The 21,314-nt window shown below is 47.0% G+C and overlaps 2 protein-coding genes across 2 annotated transcripts in view; both read left to right on the top strand.

The window, feature by feature from the left end:
- The first annotated feature begins 650 nt into the window (after positions 1–650).
- On the top strand, positions 651–8,946 carry klhdc4 (kelch domain containing 4). Its single transcript, XM_084017484.1, has 13 exons — positions 651–876; positions 1,713–1,804; positions 2,008–2,086; positions 2,172–2,270; positions 3,233–3,369; positions 3,478–3,570; positions 3,684–3,846; positions 4,208–4,286; positions 4,369–4,577; positions 4,837–5,059; positions 5,597–5,779; positions 6,864–6,998; positions 7,580–8,946. The coding sequence occupies exons 1-13, from the start codon at positions 778–780 to the stop codon at positions 7,750–7,752; spliced, it is 1,764 nt and encodes a 587-aa protein (XP_083873610.1). The 5' UTR covers positions 651–777; the 3' UTR covers positions 7,753–8,946.
- Positions 8,947–12,291: 3,345 nt separating this feature from the next.
- jph3b (junctophilin 3b) overlaps positions 12,292–21,314 on the top strand; it is a 31,728-nt gene continuing 22,705 nt past the window's right edge. The window contains exon 1 of the mRNA XM_084016738.1: positions 12,292–13,974. Within this exon, the coding sequence (XP_083872864.1) occupies positions 13,593–13,974 (382 nt within the window). The 5' untranslated portion in view covers positions 12,292–13,592. The remainder of the gene's footprint in view (positions 13,975–21,314) is intronic.

Genomic DNA, 21,314 nt, shown 5'->3' with positions numbered 1-21,314 from the left:
GTTGAATAAAACATTATAACCCCCACCCACTTCTTTATATATTCAGAATACGTAATAGTCAGACACTAAAAGAAAATGTGCAAATCACAAACAAATCTAAAATTAGCTGCAAGTCAGAGCTGGACCATGATGACTTCCATTTTTGGAAGTTAAATGGAGGTACTGTTTTATTGTTGTTTTTCTTATGTCTCATATACTGCCATTTAAATTACTTTGTTTTTATACTATTTATCTATGTTTTCATACTTAGATGTTACAATGTTTGGCATTCTGTGCACAGCAAAATAAGAAATTCATTGTACAGGGAAACATGTCTCTTTACCATATGACAATAAACCCTTTGAGTCTTGAACCTCTTAATTTATTCTATTTTATGTTCAGTTAAAAACAAACAAACAAACATTCATGCATACATAAATGTACAAAATCTTTATAATTACATAAAAAAATCACATTTACCCAAATTCATACATATCAAATAGTTCATCATATTTCAGGGAATAATATCTAAATTAAAAATAGTCAGTTAATCTTTCCTCATTGAGAAGAACAAGGAGAGTTCAAGTTCAGCCCGAACGCCTTGTGTCCTCCGCTCCGCCGGAGGGCGCTGTCACGCTCACTAAAACGCGCTTACGTCACGTTGTGTTGCAGGAAGTAAATCTCACTTGTCAAGAGGGGAAAAAAGAGGCATGCGAGTTTGTTTGGACTTCCACGTGACGCCGAATTCATTAAAAACAAGAGAAACAAGCTTTTAATTTAACGGTATTATCGGTCGTCATGGTGAAAAAGGGCAAGAAGGAGAAGAAGGTGAAGGGAGCGGAGAAGACGGCGGCCAAGATGGAGAAAAAGGTTTCAAAGAGGTCCAAACGAGAGGAGGTAACCATTCCTAAACCATACATGTTCATACCTGTACCTTTTATTTGACGCAAAGATGACCAAACGCGTTGTAGCTTTCTACAAACGGCTGTCAATCTGTGGCGAACGTTATTTCTTTTTAAGCTAGCTATTATTCCGCTAACTGCAAAGTTTACGACAAATCTAACAATCTTGGACATTTGATTGGATTTTAACAACACGGTTTTGTTATAACTGAGAGCTTTATCAGCCACATTAAAACCCATTTTTGTTTAATCTCACCAGAACCTTGGAAAAACTAGCTTTTATCGCCGCTCTACTTCAATTACCGTAATACACTCAATACGGGGATGACATCACTCCTGATGTGGCTCAACCCGAAATTAGTTTTTATATTTGATTTTAGTTTTAATTGCATCACTGACACACATTAAGTCATGTTTCACCATTTAGAATATCAAATTAAATTTGAACCAGAAATGTGAAGCCAAAGCTGAAGGGACTTAAACTGTCATTCTTCTGCCGGCCACCAGGGGGCGACTCCTCTCTGGTTGTATAGAAGTCTAAACATTGTAAACATGAGTTTATGGTCTCAATCTCTAGTTTCAAGTCTTCTTCAATCCAGCATGATGTTCATTTAGTACATTATGGTCCATTTAGAGTCCACCAGACCAGAAAGCAGGGGATGCTTTAGGGGGCGGGGCTTACCTGCTGATTGACAGGTATATTTATTTACCACAACCTTGCTACCGTCGCTAGCAGTTTGGATCAACTTCTGTTGGTTTTTATCCATTTACATCCTTCCGGCGTTGTTCTTCTCACCTCTTTTCCATCTTCTCTTCCTTCTTCGTCTCCAGGAGGATTTGGAGGCTCTGATCGCTGAGTTTCAGAATCTGGATGCAAAGAAAACCAATGTTGTAGAGACGACGTGTCCGCCTCCGTCAGCGAGGTGAAACGCTGCTTTGCTCTTAAATGTCCGAACAGATTTGACTGTAGAACTTAATAAAATATATACATACTCGCATAAAAGAGAACATCCTGCCATCATCAACCAGCCGGATCACTGGTGGTTTAAACCCCGCCAGCTGTTTCTGGAAAAGAAGTGGGAACAAACAGTTTAGGTGTGAAAGCTTCGTCTCTGGTGTGTTTCAGGTTGAGTGCTTCTCTCTCTGCCCATCCCGACAAAGATGAACTCATCCTGTTTGGAGGAGAATTCTTCAATGGAAGGAAGGTAGGAGACTTCAGCTCTCGCTTTAACGGCAGAAATCCCTCCGAATGAATCCTTGGTTTTGAATGAATGAATGTTCTTCTTGCAGACGCACCTCTACAACGATCTGTTTTTCTACAACATCAAGAAGAACAGCTGGGTGAAATCGGATATTCCCAACCCTCCTCCGCCTCGCTGCTCTCACCAGGTACACAAACGTTTACGTCACTTACGTGTTTAAAGAGCAGCTGACTCTTATGAATCACACGTTCACCGCTGTATTTAGGACATTGTTGCATTAAGTTCTGCTTCCTGTTTCCTCTGACTTTTATACAAACGATCCTGAGGAGTAAACAGGAAGTTATCCAGGATGACATCCTGCATCATCATTCTGCTGACAGAATCTTTGTTCACTCAACAAGTTCTACACTTGATTTGTTTTCTGAGTCTATTCAAAGTCTCCTCTGTGCTTCAGTCGTCATATAAACCGAGATTTATTAGGTTACTTATAGCACATCATTTAAAAACATCATTAAAAATACGTTAGATGTTGAAACAACCTGAAGACTAAGACTAGAAGGTTACTAAACTTTACCGCAAATGACCGGAATTTAAACTTATAAACATCTATTCAACATATTTTACACCACAAATTACTTTTATTATTGATTAGAAATATTTCTCTCGTCATGATCCGTTATTTCCCACTTTAACCGGTCAACACGTTTTACATCATTTATTTACATATTTTACATCTGCTTTGGTATGAGCGACACAATTAAACTTATACTAATCAATACTTTTCAGGGTTTAAAAGACAACATAATCATATTCTGGATTATTGAGTATAGAAATCGCGATCAGAATATCAATAAATACAGACACAAATTCCAAATAATTAATGTAAAAGCAAACGCACCCTAATCCTACCTCATGGTCTCCACTGCAACAGGGTGTAATGTCCAAGCATGCGATTCTCCCTTTCAACCACAAGGGGGCAGACTGCTGCAGCCAGAGGGAACTAAAGAGAGAGAAAACTAATCAGATCTGATGACATCCAACCTCCTTCCTCCTCTCACTCTGTTTATGCAACGCCTCCCTCCCTCCCTCCTCCCCCCCCCCCTATCTTCTCCTGCTCCCTCCTCCTCCCCCTCCTCCCTCCTCCCCCAGGCGGTGGTGGTTCCCCAGGGGGGCGGTCAGCTCTGGGTGTTCGGGGGAGAGTTTGCCTCTCCAAACGGGGAGCAGTTCTACCACTACAAGGACCTTTGGGTGCTGCACTTGGCGACACACACGTGGGAGAACATCAAGTAGGTGTAATGATCGTGTAAGATAAATGGACCAGGACACCTGAATTAGTTCATCTATCCTGTAATATATGAATCCGTATCAGGAGATAAGATTGTGTTTTCCTCCAGGGCGGCCGGTGGTCCGCCGGGTCGCAGCGGCCACCGGATGGTCCTCAGCAAGAAACAGCTGCTGGTGTTCGGAGGTTTCCACGAGAGCAACAGGTAGGCAGCCGGCGTTACCATGGAGACTGAATGACACACATCAGAATATTCTAAAACGTTCTGGAATCACTTTATCCTCCTCGTCCTCCTCCTCCTCCTCCTCCCCCCTGCAGGGATTTCATCTACTACAACGACATCTACTCCTTCTCCCTGGACTCCTTCTCCTGGTCCCGCCTTGCTCCGTCAGGCTCCGCCCCCTCCCCACGCTCCGCCTGTCAGATGACCTCCACGCCCGACGGCACGGGTGTCATCGTCTACGGGGGATACTCCAAACTGGTGTGTGTGTGTGTGTGTGTGTGTGTGTGTGTGTGTGTGTGTGTGTGTGTGTGTGTGTGTGTGTGTGTGTGTGTGTGTGTGTGTGTGTGTGTGTGTGTGTGTGTGTGTGTGTGTGTGTGTGTGTGTGTGTGTGTGTGTGTGTGTGTGTACAATAGAGGGAAAACACATTATTAAGATTCAACATTTGCTCCTTGGACACAATTCTTACTTAAATAGTTAAGAAACTTAAACTCGGCTGTTATAGAACTGAGAGACCGATTAATGAAAGGATGTTGTGTGCTGTTACACCCCTAATATCTGTCATATTTCTAATTAATTACTGTGTGTGTGTGTGTGTGTGTGTGTGTGTGTGTGAGACCAGAGAGTGAAGAAGGACGTGGACAAGGGGACGATCCACTCGGACATGTTCCTTCTCAAGCGAGAGGGTAAAGATGGACAAGGTACGGTATAAATGATGAAGATGAATCATGTTTGTTACCCAGATCCTGTTTGTGTGACTCTTCTTGACCTTTGCTCCTCCAGAGAAGTGGTCCTGGTCCAGGCTGAGCCCCTCTGGGGTGAAGCCCCCTCCCCGGTCGGGCTTCTCCCCGGCGGTGGGCCCAGCGGGGCGGGCGCTGCTGTTCGGCGGCGTCTGTGACGAGGAAGAGGAGGAGACGCTGGAGGGCGACTTCTTCAGCGACCTCTACCTGTACGACATGGCGAAGAACCGCTGGTTCCCCGGTCTGCTCAGGGTGAGCACAAGTCAGAATGACCTGCTGGCCACCAGGGGGCGACTCCTCTCTGGTTGTATAGAAGTCTATGAGAAAATGGTCCTACTTCTCTCTTGATGTTTTATCTATCGATTATGTAAACATTGTAAACATGAGTTTATAAACTGTCGTCCCCAAGCCGATGGGTGACGTTACCATGACGACGTCCACTACTTAGATACAGTCTATAGTTTACACACACCTGAGACTCGGATTGACTCGTTTTTTTCCGTCTGCTCAGGGAAACAAGTCGGAGAAGAAGAAGCGAAGGAGGGGGAAGAAGTCTGGAGCCGAGGGGGAGGGAGGAGAGAGGAAGGAGGGGGAGGAGGAGGAGGAGGAGGCGCAAGGACCTACCGAGGTCATCAAGGAGATCGTCACTGAGGACGGCACCGTGATGACCATCAAGGAAGTGATCCCTGGAGCTCAGGAGGAGGACGAGGAGGAGGAGGAGGAGGAGGACGATGGCAAGATTACACACACATGAGATGTGAACGAATATCAGAGGAGTCAAAAGTAAAGATGGTCTTTACTCGAGTAGAAGTACACATACTTAAAAGTAGAAGTACAGGTACTTAAAGGTGGAAGTACAGATATTTGTGTTTAGAATGTACTCAAAGTAAAAATTAGAGTTTTGCAACTGAATCTCGTGTCATAAGATAATATAATAATAATAAGAAAATAAAACATTGATAATTCCCCTCAAATGCATTAAAACTAAAGCAACAAGCCTGTTTTAAAGTAAAAAGTTGTCGAGAAAATAAATAATAATGTACAGATGGCTATAAATCCTACTTACGTACAGTACCAAAGTATTGTACTTGTACTACATATTGTACTTCAAAGCATTATTTTTAATCTCTTCATGTCAGGTAGAAAAGTACCGGCTGTGAAATGTACTAAAAAGTAACCTATGAAGTACATTTCTACTGGCTGTTACTCAAGTAATGTACACATGTAGATAAGATATGATATGTTTTCGTGTGTTTTTTTACCCTCTCCAGCCGCGGCCCTCCTCGTGGAGCCGTGTGCGAGGTCCAGCGCCATGGCAACGGTGCGTCAGGGCCGGCTCTTCCTGTACGGAGGGATGTTCGAGGTCGGCGACCGCCAGTTCACCCTGAACGACTTCTACTCGCTGGACCTCAACAAGATGGACCGCTGGGAGGTGCTGGTGGAGATGGACCCGAGTGAGTGGGGGGGGGGGAGGGGGGAGGTGCTGGTGGAAATGTACCCGAGTGAGTGGGGGGGGGGGGGGGAGGGGAGGTGCTGGTGGAGATGGACCCGAGTGAGTGGGGGGGGGGAGGGGAGGTGCTGGTGGAGATGGACCCGAGTGAGTGGGGGGGGGGAGGGGAGGTGCTGGTGGAGATGGACCCGAGTGAGTGGGGGGGGGGGGGGGGGGGGGGGGGGGAGGTGCTGGTGGAGATGGACCCGAGTGAGTGGGGGGGGAGGTGCTGGTGGAGATGGACCCGAGTGAGTGGGGGGGGGAGGGGAGGTGCTGGTGGAGATGGACCCGAGTGAGTGGGGAGTGGGGGGGGGGAGGGGAGGTGCTGGTGGAGATGGACCCGAGTGAGTGGGGGGGGGAGGGGAGGTGCTTGTGGAGATGGACCCGAGTGAGTGGGGAGTGGGGGGGGGGGGGGGGGGGGGGAGGTGCTGGTGGAGATGGACCCGAGTGAGTGGGGGGGGGGGGGTGCTGGTGGAGATGGACCCGAGTGAGTGGGGGGGGGGGGGTGCTGGTGGAGATGGACCCGAGTGAGTGGGGGGGGGGGGGGAGGTGCTGGTGGAGATGGACCCGAGTGAGTGGGGGGGGGGGGGGGGAGGTGCTGGTGGAGATGGACCCGAGTGAGTGGGGAGTGGGGGGAGGTGCTGGTGGAGATGGACCCGAGTGAGTGGGGGGGGGGGGGGGAGGTGCTGGTGGAGATGGACCCGAGTGAGTGGGGAGTGGGGGGAGGTGCTGGTGGAGATGGACCCGAGTGAGGGGGGGGGGAGGGGGGAGGTGCTGGTGGAGATGTACCTGAGTGAGTGGGGAGTGGGGTGAGTGGGGGGGGGGGGGGAGTGGGGGGAGGTGCTGGTGGAGATGTACCTGAGTGAGTGGGGGGGGGGGGGGAGGTGCTGGTGGAGATGGACCCGAGTGAGGGGGGGGGGGGGGGGGATGGACCCGAGGGGGGAGGAGACTGATTAGTTTTGTTGTGATGCAGCAGACGAGCTGGAGGACGAGGCGAAGAGTCTGCAAGCTTTCACTTAGTTTTACGATTTGTGTTGTTTTCTCCACAGAGACGCAGGAGTGGCTGGAGGAGTCTGAGTCAGAGGAGGAGGAGGAGGAGGAGGAGGAGGAGGCGAAAGGAGCCGAAGGGGAGGAGGAGGAGGAGGAGGAGGAAGAGTCTGAAGAGGAAAGCGAGGAGGAGGAAGGTATGGGATTACTCTGCCCATTGTTTTCCACTTGTATACCTTTTTTATAACCAGCAACAAGCCCAGGCTGTGTAGACTTCAGTAGAAACAGAACCATCTTTATCCAAATATTAGTATTTTTCATTTATTTTAGTTCATTTTTTAATTTGATTATATTGTCCACAATGACATATTGTCCGATATCGGATTATTGCAGATTACATTTGACAACAGATGCTCATTGGACATAATTGTCATATTATAAATAAATAAACAATAATAATATTGAAATGTCTTGAGTTTAAACGTAACTCGGTTTAATCTCCCATCATAAAACCTGCCGTCCGATCCGTTTGTTTTGTTTATCTTCGCTGGGCGACGGCTGAAGTGTATCCTCAGAGGAGCCCGACTTCAGTCTAACAGTGTTGTGGTCCATCGAGCTTAATGAACCCAGCTAACCAGGCTAACCCTGGTAACCTGAGACTGAATGAAATATCTGAAGAACATCCATCAAATATGGTTGTGAATTTAACCACGATTTAAAATGAATAAATAAAAACATTCCCAGCTGTTTTAAAGTGTGTGTCTCTGTGTGTTCCCAGATGAAGCGGAGCACCCTAGGGTGCAGGAGGGTGAGACGGTGACGGACTACCAGACCCGTACAGAGCAGTACTGGACAGGACTGTCCCGCGCCAACTTGGGCCCCGACGCCAAGGACAAAAAGGTCGCCAAGGTCGCCCTCGCCATGGCCAAGGTCTTCTTTGAAGACCAATAGGTGTGTGTGTGTGTGTGTGTGTGTGTGTGTGTGTGTGTGTGTGTGTGTGTGTGTGTGTGTGTGTGAGTGTGTGAGTGTGTGAGTGTGTGAGTGTGTGAGTGAGTGAGTGAGTGAGAGAGAGTGTGTGTGTGTGTGTGTGTGAGAGAGAGAGTGTGTGTGTGTGTGTGAGTGAGTGAGTGAGAGTGTGTGTGTGTGTGTGTGTGTGTGAGAGAGTGTGTGAGTGTGTGTGTGTGTGTGTGTGTGTGTGTGTGTGTGTGTGTGTGTGTGTGTGTGTGTGTGTGTGTGTGTGTGTGTGTGTGTGTGTGTGTGTGTGTGTGTGTGTGTGTGTGTGTGTGTGTGTGTGTGTGTGTGAGAGAGAGAGAGAGTGTGTGTGTGAGAGAGAGTGTGAGAGAGTGTGTGTCTTTTGTTTTTATAAAACAAGTGTAATTTGAACTGTAATGCAAATTAAATGTCACTTGAGTTTAAAACAAAAACACTTAATTTTTCTCCCAACAGTCACATTTCTTTTGAATATCTCAACCGTTTCCTGGATTCAGGGTTTGTTGAGCAGAACAGTTTTCCACTCATTCAAATAGAAAAAACTCTTATATCTGATGATATTGAAGGATAAAGCGGTGGTTTAAGGGGATAGTGTCTGACTATGAGTCACTACGAGGTACTTTTCCATAATCGGTGCTGAAATGACGCCCACAGATTGGAGAAACAGCCCAGAGCAAGAAACGGCAAACTGCTGCTGTGGAAAAAAAACATATTTGAGCTGCCTTAAAACATCTGTTTAAGTGAACACGACATTTAGAATATTTTCCCCGCCTTAACTCGCCATCAGACAGATGTTTCCCCCGGGGAACCCAAGCCGTTATCTCCTCTCTTCACAGCCACAGAACTCCATTGACAAAATCAGTGATTTTACCTCACTGTTAGTTTTGATAGTTGTTTGTAAAGAGTTCGTGCAGATTCGGCTTCAGTTTCCCGATCTTTTAAACAATATCTCTGCTGTTCATTTTAAATAAGTGGAGTCAATTTAAATAGCCAGCGTCTGAAGGTTTCTGCAGAAGAGCATCAAACCACCACAAAGTGCCACTAGGGGGCAGCAGGACAAACCGTTAATACAGCATGGATGTGTTATCTGTGTGTGAAGTTAAAGTGTGATGCTAACAACATTTTTGGGTATATATATATATATATATATATATATATATATTGTGCTCTTGTTATGTATCAGAATAATGGAAGTTTAAAAAGAATTAATAATAAAAAACGTTATTATTAAAATGTGATTTCCAACACTGGTGGACGTCTTTGTCGGTCACTCTGCGAATCTGGAGGCCGTGTACAAACAAAACCAGCAATGCGGTTCTTTTAAAGTGTGTGGCAGGTGTTGTGTTGACTCCTCCCACCTTCAGACCACAAACCACAGATCTGATTGGAGGTTTGAGCAGAGCAAAGTGAAGTCAAACCATTTCTAGTTAACTTTCCAGCTAAGTCGCTTCTCCTCCCCCACTAGAAAGACACCTGCTTCATGGATGTGATGCTTTGATGCAAGAGGAAGAGATGTAGGGAGGAAGCTGAGCGAAGGGAGACGACATCATCATCATCAGCTGATGAGAGGTAGAGAGGGGGGGGGGGGGGGCGAGACAGGAAGTGGGAGGGGAAGGGAGGAGGGACGCGGCGAAGGAGGAGGGAGGAGTGTCGGGGAAGACATCAGTCAGCAGCCGTTTCCCTCTGACCTATTTTATCCTCCATCGGCTTGTTGAGCGAGGAGGAGGAGGCTGATGAATAATAGAGGAGAGGGGGAGATGGATGGTTCTTCTTCTGCGACCCCCTTTTTCTTTATTTTAACTCCGGGACGAGAAAAGATGTTATAAATAACTAAAGAGGAGGGTGGTGACGTGGTTGGGGGGGGCACGTAGTGTGTAAACGTCAGAGATAACGTCAGTCACGAGTCTGAGAGAAACTTACGGGAACGTCGTCAGGTCGAGAGAAAGGGAGCTTTCTAGCTTTTACTTAATTCGGTGGGTTTTTAATAAAGTAAAGGAGAAGAATTGAATCATGTTTGGAATCACGGATGAGGATGTGAACATGGTTAGTAGTATATAAGCTATATCTTTTTTATAATATATATATATATATAGCGTCCTGCTGGCCACCAGGGGGCGACTCCTCTCTGGTTGTATAGAAGTCTATGAGAAAATGGTCCTACTTCTCTCTGCTGGCCACCAGGGGGCGACTCCTCTCTGGTTGTATAGAAGTCTATGAGAAAATGGTCCTACTTCTTTCTGCTGGCCACCAGGGGGCGACTCCTCTCTGGTTGTATAGAAGTCTATGAGAAAATGGTCCTACTTCTCTGTGCTGGCCACCAGAGGGCGACTCCTCTCTGGTTGTGTAGAAGTCTATGAGAAAATGGTCCTACTTCTCTCTGCTGGCCACCAGGGGGCGACTCCTCTCTGGTTGTATAGAAGTCTATGAGAAAATGGTCCTACTTCTCTCTGCTGGCCACCAGGGGGCGACTCCTCTCTGGTTGTATAGAAGTCTATGAGAAAATGGTCCTACTTCTCTCTGCTGGCCACCAGGGGGCAACTCCTCTCTGGTTGTATAGAAGTCTAGGAGAAAATGGTCCTACTTCTCTCTGCTGGCCACCAGGGGGCGACTCCTCCCTGGTTGTATAGAGGTCTATGATGGTGGTCCTACTTCTCTCTTGATGTATTATCTCGGTCCGGAGGAAGTCATGGATTTGTGACGACAGACATACTTGTGTGTCACTAACGTCTCTAAATCCTCATCCTTCTTTTGTGGTCAGGAAATCACACTTAACTGTGCGTCACCTCGCCTGCCCTCTCACTCACCTACTCAACCCCCCTCTCTCTCTCTCTCTCTCTCTCTCTACTACTAGTGTGTTTAGAGGCCTAAGCTGTAATCCCCAGCCTCGCAGTGATTTTATTACTGTAATCTGGGCTGGAATTGGCTTAGCTTTCCCAGACACTGGCAGACAGAAGGACAAGGACATCAACAGCAACAGGACGGCTGCAGGGAGGAGGAGGGGAGGACACGGGGGAGAAAGGGAGAGTCAGGGTGAGGGAGGGGGCGTGGCCTTCATCGTCCTCCATGTTTAATGTCCCCAATGAGATCTAAACATCACACCACAGCACACGTCAAAACTAGTCCCCCAGAGATCTAGATAGTAGCTCACATTAGTCCAGAGACCAGACCAGACTATGTGGAGAACCAGAGACTGTCTGTGGTCCCCCAGAGATCTAGATAGTAGCTCACATTAGTCCAGAGACCAGAACAGACTATATGGAGGAACCAGAGACTGTCTGTGGTCCCCCAGAGGTCTAGATAGTAGCTCACATGAGTCCAGAGACCAGACCAGACTATGTGGAGAACCAGAGACTGTCTGTGGTCCCCCAGAGATCTAGATAGTAGCTCACATTAGTCCAGAGACCAGACCAGACTATGTGGAGGAACCAGAGACTGTCTGTGGTCCCCCAGAGGTCTAGATAGTAGCTCACATGAGTCCAGAGACCAGACCAGACTATGTGGAGAACCAGAGACTGTCTGTGGTCCCCCAGAGATCTAGATAGTAGCTCACATTAGTCCAGAGACCAGACCAGACTATGTGGAGGAACCAGAGACTGTCTGTGGTCCCCCAGAGGTCTAGATAGTAGCTCACATTAGTCCAGAGACCAGAACAGACTATATGGAGGAACCAGAGACTGTCTGTGGTCCCCCAGAGGTCTAGATAGTAGCTCACATTAGTCCAGAGACCAGACCAGACTATATGGAGGAACCAGAGACTGTCTGTGGTCCAAACAACAAGGTCTCTGCTGTATTTATGTCTAGATGACCTTATTTGGAGTGTTGATGGAGCAGCTACAATGTTAGCGTAGCCTAGCACCATCAACCAGACTCCATTCAGAAAACCAGCGTTTTAACAGTAGTTATCTTGTGGTCTTGGAGACAGACCTAACAAAGCATGACTCATCACTTTTTACTGATCACCATCATTATGGAGTTACTTTCGGTATAATTTTTAATCTGTTTATTGCAATTAAATCACAAACAAAATTGTTAATTTTTGGCTAACACTGCTGTAGTAAACCAGTCGAAGCGTCTTGCTAGATCCAGTGAACCCAGCCTCTGGATGATGTAACGAACGCAGACAGGACGGTGTATCTGGGACCTTCAACATGTTCAAAGCAGCAATAGCTGTGATTTCAGCTGTCATGGATGAAACATTGTCAAATAGACCATAAAGCATTAGGTGATGCTCCTAATTCAAGGTTCACCGGTCTGCTGTCGTCTTCAGGCCTCTCGGATCGAGCCGACCATCTTGAGAACGAGAAAGAGAGACAATGGGTGAGTAAAGGATGGAAAGCTACAGGTGAGGGAGGGAGGAAGCATGTGTGTGTCTCTTTAAGAGCTGGAGCGTGCTATTGGGCAGGAGGAGGGGGGGTTGGGTTGGTTGGGTGGCTGCATTGGAACAGTCCTCTTTAATGAGCAGATTTTCTCCCAGAGAGAGAGCGAGAGAGAGATAGAGAGACACAGGGATCCAACCACAGGAGGAGACAAGATTGTAAGACGGAGACGGCAGGCAGGAAGGCAGGCTGTGCGTCAGCCGGCGCTCCGTGGGGAGAAAACATGGAGACGACGAGCAGGAGATGCTGAAGAGGACATCGGCGTCACATGGATGGATGTTATTTCATCAAGCGAGGCAACCTGAAGGCAAAACCCATGCAGAGGATAAACCACTTATGGACGCAGTGGATTAAAGACCTACAGACGGATTGAGAGAGGGGGGAATAGAGGAGGGGAAATTAATCAGTTCACTTGTTTATTTGTGTGTGTGTGTGTGCGCGCACACTTTGCTGTCAGATAGGGTGTGTGTGTGTGTGTGTGCATTCAAGCACTGCATTGCTGCTCTTCGGCACCACGGGACAGACAAAAAAGAAACCGATTACCTGATGTGTTTCACCCATTCTCCTGTCTCTCCCTCTCTCTATGCATGTGTGTGTTCCTTCACACACCAGACAGTGTGTGTGTGTGTGTGTGAGGTGAAGAAGGTGGCGATGAAGCCCAAAGTGAGCTAGAGCTTCTGACTTTAAATGGTCTTCCTTTTCCTTCATTGCACGACATGTCAAAGCTCCAGCGTCGGTGCTGTATCGGCTTCTATGCTGGAGGCTTGGCGGTCTAAAGGGCTGTTACCTCCGGGGAGACTTCTCCCCTCTCTACACCCCCAGAGAGGAGGAGGCATCATCAGGTAGGAGGCGGCGGCGGAAAGCGGGGGTCTGAGTTGGAGAGGGATAAAAAAGGAAGTGGGAGGGAAGTCGTAGACGGTGTGGGCAAGGCCCCGATGGTCTGCCGGCGAAGACGCCTCCTGGTTTCAAACTCCTGCCGAGGAGAGGACGATGGCATCTCCGGGCCCGCTCGCCTCCTCTCTCACCTGCCGTGGAGGAGCCGGGAAGTGCTAGCCCTGATGCTACAAGGAGCCCACCGGGAGGAGGATGATGATGGTGTGGTGAACGGCATCGCCCTTTCCCACCAGGCCGGGAGACCCCTGACACCAGTGTGAGGGGGGCGCCCACGTTTTCAACGTTTTATCCTTCCTCCTCTCAGCACTGGCTCGAAACAAAAGAGGTGCTTGACTTGTGTGGGAGTTCTCTCCCTCCCACTCTCTCCTCCTCCTCCTCCTCCTCCTCCTCACCCCTCACCCTCCCAACTCGGCTCCATGGATCCCTTCTAGCACCAACCTGTCCGTCTTCTTCCTCCTCCCTTCGTTTTCTTTTTCTTTTCTTCTTCTTTTTGTCGAGGCTTCAGGGGATTTGCCAAGACCTGTTTCATGCATGTCCACTGGCGGCAGGTTCAACTTTGACGATGGGGGGTCATACTGCGGCGGGTGGGAGGAGGGCAAGGCGCACGGCCACGGGATCTGCACGGGACCCAAGGGCCAGGGCGAGTACTGCGGCTCCTGGGCCCAAGGCTTCGAGCTGCTGGGCGTCTACACGTGGCCCAGCGGGAACACCTACCAGGGCACCTGGGCCCAGGGCAAGAGGCACGGCGTGGGCGTGGAGAACAAGGGCCGCTGGGTGTACAAGGGGGAGTGGACACACGGCTTTAAGGGACGCTACGGCGTGCGGGAGAGCACGGGCACGAGCGGGAAGTACGAGGGGACGTGGAACAACGGGCTGCAGGATGGATACGGGACAGAGACATACTCGGACGGAGGTAAGAAGTTGCATTGTGGGTGTTTTTATGTGTCAAGGAGCAACATTGGAGATTGAGTGACGAGTGTTGTCTGTGGAGATGACAGGCCGATGACGGCCGCGGAGGCGACAGATGAACAATACAAGGAGATCGTCCTGAGGCCTTCCCGGGTCGCATCAGGACAGGCCCTGACTCTCAAACTCCCCTCTAATCTACCTCCTCATCTTCATTCCTCCCAACCCCTCAACCCTCACTTCAGCCGCATGAGGACACGCTGTGTGTTTGCAGGATAATCAGGCCACGCAGTCTTAAGGGGGATGAATAAAAGGTTGGAGGGACAGATGAGGACAGCAGCTCCCGAAGTAACGAGTCACGAGAAGTGTTTTCAGAAAACACCAACTCCTCGTTTTTTTCTCTCTCCCCTTAATTGTAATCACTCCTGTACGCTGTGAAACGTCTCATCAAATTCACCGCAGAACAAAAACATTCACACTTCAGCGGCAGTGTAGGAGGCTAATTTTCAAATATTCTTAGTCCTGGTTTTGGTTAAGGGGGGGGGACTTACCTCGATGTTTCATCAATCATGACTGAAATGACAACTATTGGTGCTTTCTACGTGTTGTGACGTCCCAGATGCAACGAAATTCACAGAGCTGTATTCACTGCGAATAGCAAGACACACATCAGCTGGTTTACTACAGCTGTACGAACCCAAAGTTAACAACTTTGTCATGTTAACTTTGTTGTCATTTCATTGCAATAAACAGATAAAAATTAGTTTAATACAGTTACTACATCGTGACGATTTGTAAAAAGTCATCCTCTGTTAGGTCAAGACAAGCTAAGTACTTTTAAAACGCTTTTACATTGTAGCTGCTCCATCAACACTCCAAATAAGGTCATCTAGACATAAATACAGCAGAGACCTTGTTGTTTGGACCACAGACAGTCTCTGGTTCCTCCACATAGTCTGGTCTGGTCTCTGGACTAATGTGGTCTACTATCTAGACCTCTGGGGGACCACAGACCACAGACTACGATATGTTTCGTCTCAATTACTGATTCAGCGATTATTATGACGAGAATCTTAACGTTTTGCTCGAGTTGAAAGCTCTTGAAAATCACACAAACAGGCAAATTACGTGTATTCCAATATTCGTCTTATTCGCTTCATTCATGGCACACACACACACACACACACGCGCACACACACACACACACATTGTGCATTAAAAGATGCACACACATGAAATCTGCCGATGTGAGTAAAGCAACAGAGCCGATGGTAGCATACATGCAGTTAAAGCCTCGTTACATAACTCTACAACCAGCAGGCCATTTTCACAATGCCGGTCTGGACCACACACACACACACACACACACACACACACACACACACACACACACACACACACACAGTCCTGAGCAGCCCGATGAAATCCGCAGACTGGTTTGAGGGGTTGAATCAGGACAAAGGAGAAGAAAGGCTGCTTGAGAGATAACCGGCCGGACGGAGGGAGGAGGGATGGAGGGATGGATGAAGGGAGGGGAATACGGATCGACAGATGTAGAGATTGATGGATGAAGGGATCAGTTAAATGACAAACAGATAATGGAAAGAAGGCTGGTTGGATGGACAGATGATTATGGTGATAGCTATGAGGGATACACTCTAATCAAGAAGAGTGAGATCATTACAGAAAGAAAGAAAAACCCTCCCGAGAGGAACGTGTAGGAGAGATATCTCTGTGAAGTATTTGAACCCACCAACTGTAAATGCAGCAGAGATTGGCCTAGTTGTGAGTGTTTATCTCTCCAGCAGAACACCGTGTCCTTATTGTAACACCACGCATTCGTCCTTTATGTAAATCTATGAGGTAGAATAAAACATGTGAAATCAAAATGATGCATTATAAAGTTTCCAAAGAGGGAATGTTATGTAATGATGATCCGTTTCATGTGTTGCCAGATTAAATGTTAACCGTTGCTTTGGCTAATTCATTCCTAAAACCCTGAAATGACTCGGCAGTTTTGCGATTTCGGTCGCCAAGTCGAGTTTTTGTGTCGATGAAGCACTTAAGACAAAAAGATAGTAGCTCGACAACCCCGACACAGAAACGTGCAATGGAACAGTCCATCAAGACAGAAACCTCGTCCAGGTTTATGAAATATGTTTGGTTTGTGCTTCTTTGGTGGTTCTGGCGTTTCTCTTTCAACAGGGTTCTCACAGATCCTTGAAATGGCTTAAATGATATTTTCTGATTCTCTCGTTGACGTGATGCCAGCATTATGCAAATGCTAACGACTTCTCTGTAGTAGAACATGAATGGTATAAGCTAATACACAATTATTTGCATTTCAGAGATACAGGCACAGTTTTGCTTTGCGGGATAGTTGGCTAGCATCAGCCCAAGTTAGCAGCCATCCCTCAATCCATGTGTTTAGCCTTGTGGCTCGCTAGCTAGTTGTGACTTGTGATAGCGGTCCTATGTAATATTGGTATCTAATGACGGTGAACAGTTTTCACCACCACGTCTCTGGTCGTGATGCAGAGAGAAAATTATTCTTTCTTAATGACAGAAAGCTTCGGCCTCAGAGGTCTGCGGTGGAAGAGGTGGGTTATCTTAGGTGAGATTTATCGTGATGGGCCGTATTCCGTAATGGAAATGAATGTAGATTCAATCTTTCATCCCAACGTTTCAGGCCAATCGAGGGGAGATGATAATGACGGCAGTAAAAGGTGCTGATCTGACTTCATTATCAATCTTCTCCAAACTTAATTTGCATTGTGGATGAAGTCCACCCGCTGCATCGTGGCTTGAATGGATCGTCTCGTGTAAAAACTCAGCCGGTTGTTGAGTAATCCTGCGTCTCTAAATCTCGTAGCGAGGTTGCATTTGCAGTTCTGTTTTAGATTTCAGTTGTTATCTTATTTTAAGCTTAAGTTGTTGGAGTGGAGGTAGATCTTGTTGTCTCCGTTTCTAAGGCAACGGGCGCATTTCCATAAAGCACTGACATGTGGCAGGGCTTTCCTCGCAGATATTCGATAACGGGTAGGACTGACCCTTGTTGTGGGTCGGTACGTGGTCTCTGATTGGGCTGAATGCAGGATATGATCGGATTAAGTTCACTCCCAATCTATGCGAGTGAAAGGGTGCAAAACTTTTGCTTCCGGCGGCGAAAGCAAACGCATCTCGGTGAGTTCAACTTTGGTGAACTTTGACCGGCGAGGTCGCAGCTTGAAGCGATAGCAGAGACGGTTTTGTGTGTGTGTGTGTTAGGTAGATGTCACTTGGCATTGCCCACAGGCGAAATCACTTGCCTGCATTCACACCGGCGTGACCTCGCCCTGAAGCCGGCGGTCCATCTCTGAAACCTCGGGACTCGGCCATGTCTGAACCAATAAGTCTTTCAAAGGGTCTCTGCAGCCGACATATGTAGAAATGCAACTGTGCACTTTAGATCCGGCTTCATTTCCCACAGTCATGTGACCACCAGCCTCACTCTCCCCTCCGGCTTCACCTGATGCCATGTTTCTGGGAAACTCTCCTCCTCTATCTCATCTCTCTGTTCGGCTTCTCCGTTCCTCTCCTTCGTTTGCCAACATTCCTCTCTCTCTCTCTTCCCACCTCGCTCTTTTCCTCCCTCGCTGCGCTTTGCTTTATTTCCACGGAGCCGCTCTCGGTACAGTAGCGTTTCCATAGCAACGCTCATCGACATCCAGCAGGTCAGCGTGTCACAAGGGACCGAGTGTTCCTCGCCGCTATTGGCTCCCCCCGCGCCGGCTGTAGCAGCGCTCCGATTGGCTGGCTCGGGCCTTTTTCCGGGGCCTAATGGTGTTTACTGAGATGAGGAGCTAAGCTGACTGATTACCGACCACGCACACTTACACACACACACATGCGGAAGGAGAGAGAGAGGGAGTGAAGTCGGGAAAAAAAGGAAAGACAGCTTCGGTAATCTTTTTAGTGAGAAAACGAAGTGAGTCACAAAGGGAGAGGCAGAGATTACAACCGTCATTGTGTGCGATGGCGGTAGCGGCAAGAGATTACAGCGACGGTTGTTGTATCTGACGAGCTAATACGCCACACACGGCGTCAAAAAACACTCATCCATCCCCTTGTTTCCATCAAATAAAACAGCATTTTATATTAATGCACCTCCGGTCGCGGATACATCATTAAACAGTGCTCGTGATGCCTCAGCGGCGTCCTGGAAACCTCCCACCCGTCCCTCCAGCTGCAACGACAACATTCTAAGTGTCCCACGTTGACGCTATAGCTCGCAGTTAATTATTCCAGCTCTGACCGTGTTATGTAAGCTGACATAATAAAATTAATCTCCTCATGTTTTTTAAATACACTCAGCAACCGCATAAATGATGAGCTACGCTGAGATGCGATAGGAGGGTCGTGTAAAAGGTTCGACGTGGCGTTTGGATGCTTGATGACGGGTGTAGAAAAGGAAGTATTTCAGCATGTGGGAAGAAGCTGTTCTGACAGCGCCGCTGTGTTTTCTTTGTGTCGTAGCCAAGACGTGTTTCTCTGGACCACGCATGCAGATCGGCTTTGTTCAGACTGGATGCGTCAAGGACCTTTTTGTTTAAATTGCCCACCCTCTTTCCCTGTTTCATCCATGCAGCTTATGTAATGTACACACTTTACGTTGACCCTCAATGCCCCATAAAGTACGACTAATTGGGTAACGGGGTCTATTCCTGGGTAGTTACGGTATTGGGGGTTACAACTGCAGGAATGCTGCTTTTGCATCAACAAATCTAGGTTATAGGGCAGGTTCTGTGCTGCCAACTTGATACCTTCATGTTTTCCTGCTCTTTCTAACCTTCACATGCCACTGTAACGGCACTGGCGTTGATTCATATCCCAAAAGTGAGCGGCAGATGTCGTTTGATTGTTGACAATTGCCATCACAAATAGAAAAAGACATACAGAAGGCATCCTTGAGGCCAGCCCTCACTTCAAAAGCATTTCTGACTTCATTATGAGGTAATTGCCTCACGTGTGTTCGTGATCTTCGTTCCTTCCTAGCCAGCGTGCTGCCTCTGCATGCCGACTTAATTCCTTTATTCCCTTCAAGATGATCCCGTTCAGCACTTTGCCCGGTATGGGTGATGCGATCCCTCTGTAGTTTGCACGATTGCTGACTTTGTCCTGAATTGCACCCAGGTTCTTAGTAGACACAGTATGTCCTTTTTTGAATTGTGTCCTGGAGGATTCAGCAGAGTGTGCGGATGTTGATGAACATAATAGTGAAGGAATCAACACTGTTACTTTTCATGTACAGGACAACATCTGAGCGACGGGTGGTATCAGAAGGCAAACGCCGACCACCCATTGGCTGTTGAGGGGGAATGTAGATGTCCTTGCCAGCCACTTGATGTCCGAGGTGCCTTTTTTGTTGGTGTTTGTTCAGATGGCCCATTATTTCAAAACCCTCATGAGAATGTCCCATTATCCCATTATCTAACACACAGCCAATTGCTGTGAAAAATACACTCTCAATACAACGAACATAGCACAGACGCTGTCTGACCTTCCCTGGTGCAATCTTTTTCTTTTCCTACTACAGTGAAGGCATCCTGCTCTGCCTCTGGTTGGTTTACCCTGATATTCTTGCCCTAAATCTAACTAATCTCACTCCTCATGCATAAACCTACCCAACCTGACCAACGAAGACGTGACAGCATTGGTCACGCCTTCATCAGTAGGAATAAAAAAGTGGGTCGTACCAATTAAGTGATTCTGCATAATAATTAGCCATGTGCTTCTGTTTGCTGCATGGAGTTTGTTCTTTGGAGCAATGGGCCTGTGGAACAACGGACATTTGCTTTTGGGATAACAGGCTATTGGAAAATGGACCAAATTCCCCCTTTTTAAGGTTGTTTTACATCCTCAATATATATATTATTTGATTTATTTGGAGAGTCAAAAAATGTATATGTAAATACCTTTGTTTACAAACAATACTGAACTATGGTGCAATGAGATCGTGACGTGGACATTTTCAACAGTGCATCGCCATATTATCATGGGGTCTTTTTCATAACAGTTTTTTAGCAGATAAATAATCCTCGATTGGGAATCTGAAGGACTCAGACAGAAAAGGGCCAAGCACAAATCTCTTAAACGGATAACGGTCCCATACAGTGAATTACACAGGCAGAGGGTTTAGCTTTGAGTTCTCAGTGATTTGACCATAGTTTAGCCTGTCTGTCTGCGATGTGCCTGTCTGTCTGTCATCTGTCTCGTCTACATGCCTTTTAGTCATCAGCTGTCTTTCTTTACCTCATCCTAGGTCAGGGACACATCCAGAAAATCCACTTTCCCCGTATTTATACATCATATTTTTGATTTTCCATGGATGAATTCCAATTGTTCAGGAAAGTATTTGGTGTCACTTGTGGGTTTTTTAAAATTTGTTTGAGGGCCATTGGTAATATGTTACCTTGTCCATTACCACAACAAGCCCACTGCAGGCTTTAGCTTATGTAATAGGAGTGGTTTGTTGTTTGTAGCGCGGATTAGCGCTGGCTTTCTGAAACATGAAAACTCCAAAATATCTATCTTGGAAGTCTGCCCTGCCCGGCGGTGCAGCTTCCCCAAAACTCTTTAATTATTAGAGGACGGATGAAAATTGATAACGGAGGAGGAGCATGGTCCCAAAACAGAAGCATGTTCCCATCGCAGATTAAATGTGAAAGAATCTAAAATGATTATTCCGCTATGATGTTAAGGTTATAGGACACGGTTCTTGATGGTCAGCTTTGTGATGATTAATGGTCGTACCAGTGATGTTGAATGTTCTTATAAAAGGAACTTTTTAAACCCTCCCATTATACATTTGTATTATTCATAATAAGATTCCTGTTATTACTGTTAACAAGTCTACATTTCAGAGCATTGGATGAGAACCGAAGAATTAAAAAAATCTGAGACATAAAGTGAACTTTGTGAGAGACTTGACCTTGCGTTGTCTAATCTCCCTCACATGCACAAACAAACACAGACATCCCCTCCCCCCCTCCGACATGCAAAACGCTGACACGGCGAAACAACACATTAATAATTCATAAAATAAACAATTTCTACTCCCTCCAAAGTCCATCTCGCTGTATGCGTTCTCTCTTTCTTACTGGTGCTCTTCTTAAATCAATACGTTGAGGTGTAAAGTAGTAATATTACAAATGTACATGAAACTACTTGGAATCCTCTGGATCAAGTGAAAGGATGGAAAAGATAGATGATAGTTGTTCCTCATTGCTGTATCCTTGGAAGGAAACAGGCTCTAGGAGACAGATGGTTTTTAACCTAGAAGTAGAGAACAGACGCATGCATTTGTTA

This window comes from Eutrigla gurnardus (assembly GCF_963514095.1).
Source record: "Eutrigla gurnardus genome assembly, chromosome: 9".
NCBI classification, from domain to species: domain Eukaryota; kingdom Metazoa; phylum Chordata; class Actinopteri; order Perciformes; family Triglidae; genus Eutrigla; species Eutrigla gurnardus.
This window is presented reverse-complemented; position numbering and strand designations above follow the sequence as displayed.

Coding starts and splice junctions, on each gene's coding strand:
- klhdc4 (XM_084017484.1), top strand. CDS start 778: ATGGTGAAAAAGGGCAAGAAGGAGAAGAAGGTGAAGGGAGCGGAGAAG. Junction 877..1,712: donor AGAGGTCCAAACGAGAGGAG/GTAACCATTCCT, acceptor CTTCGTCTCCAG/GAGGATTTGGAGGCTCTGAT. Junction 6,999..7,579: donor GGAAAGCGAGGAGGAGGAAG/GTATGGGATTAC, acceptor GTGTGTTCCCAG/ATGAAGCGGAGCACCCTAGG.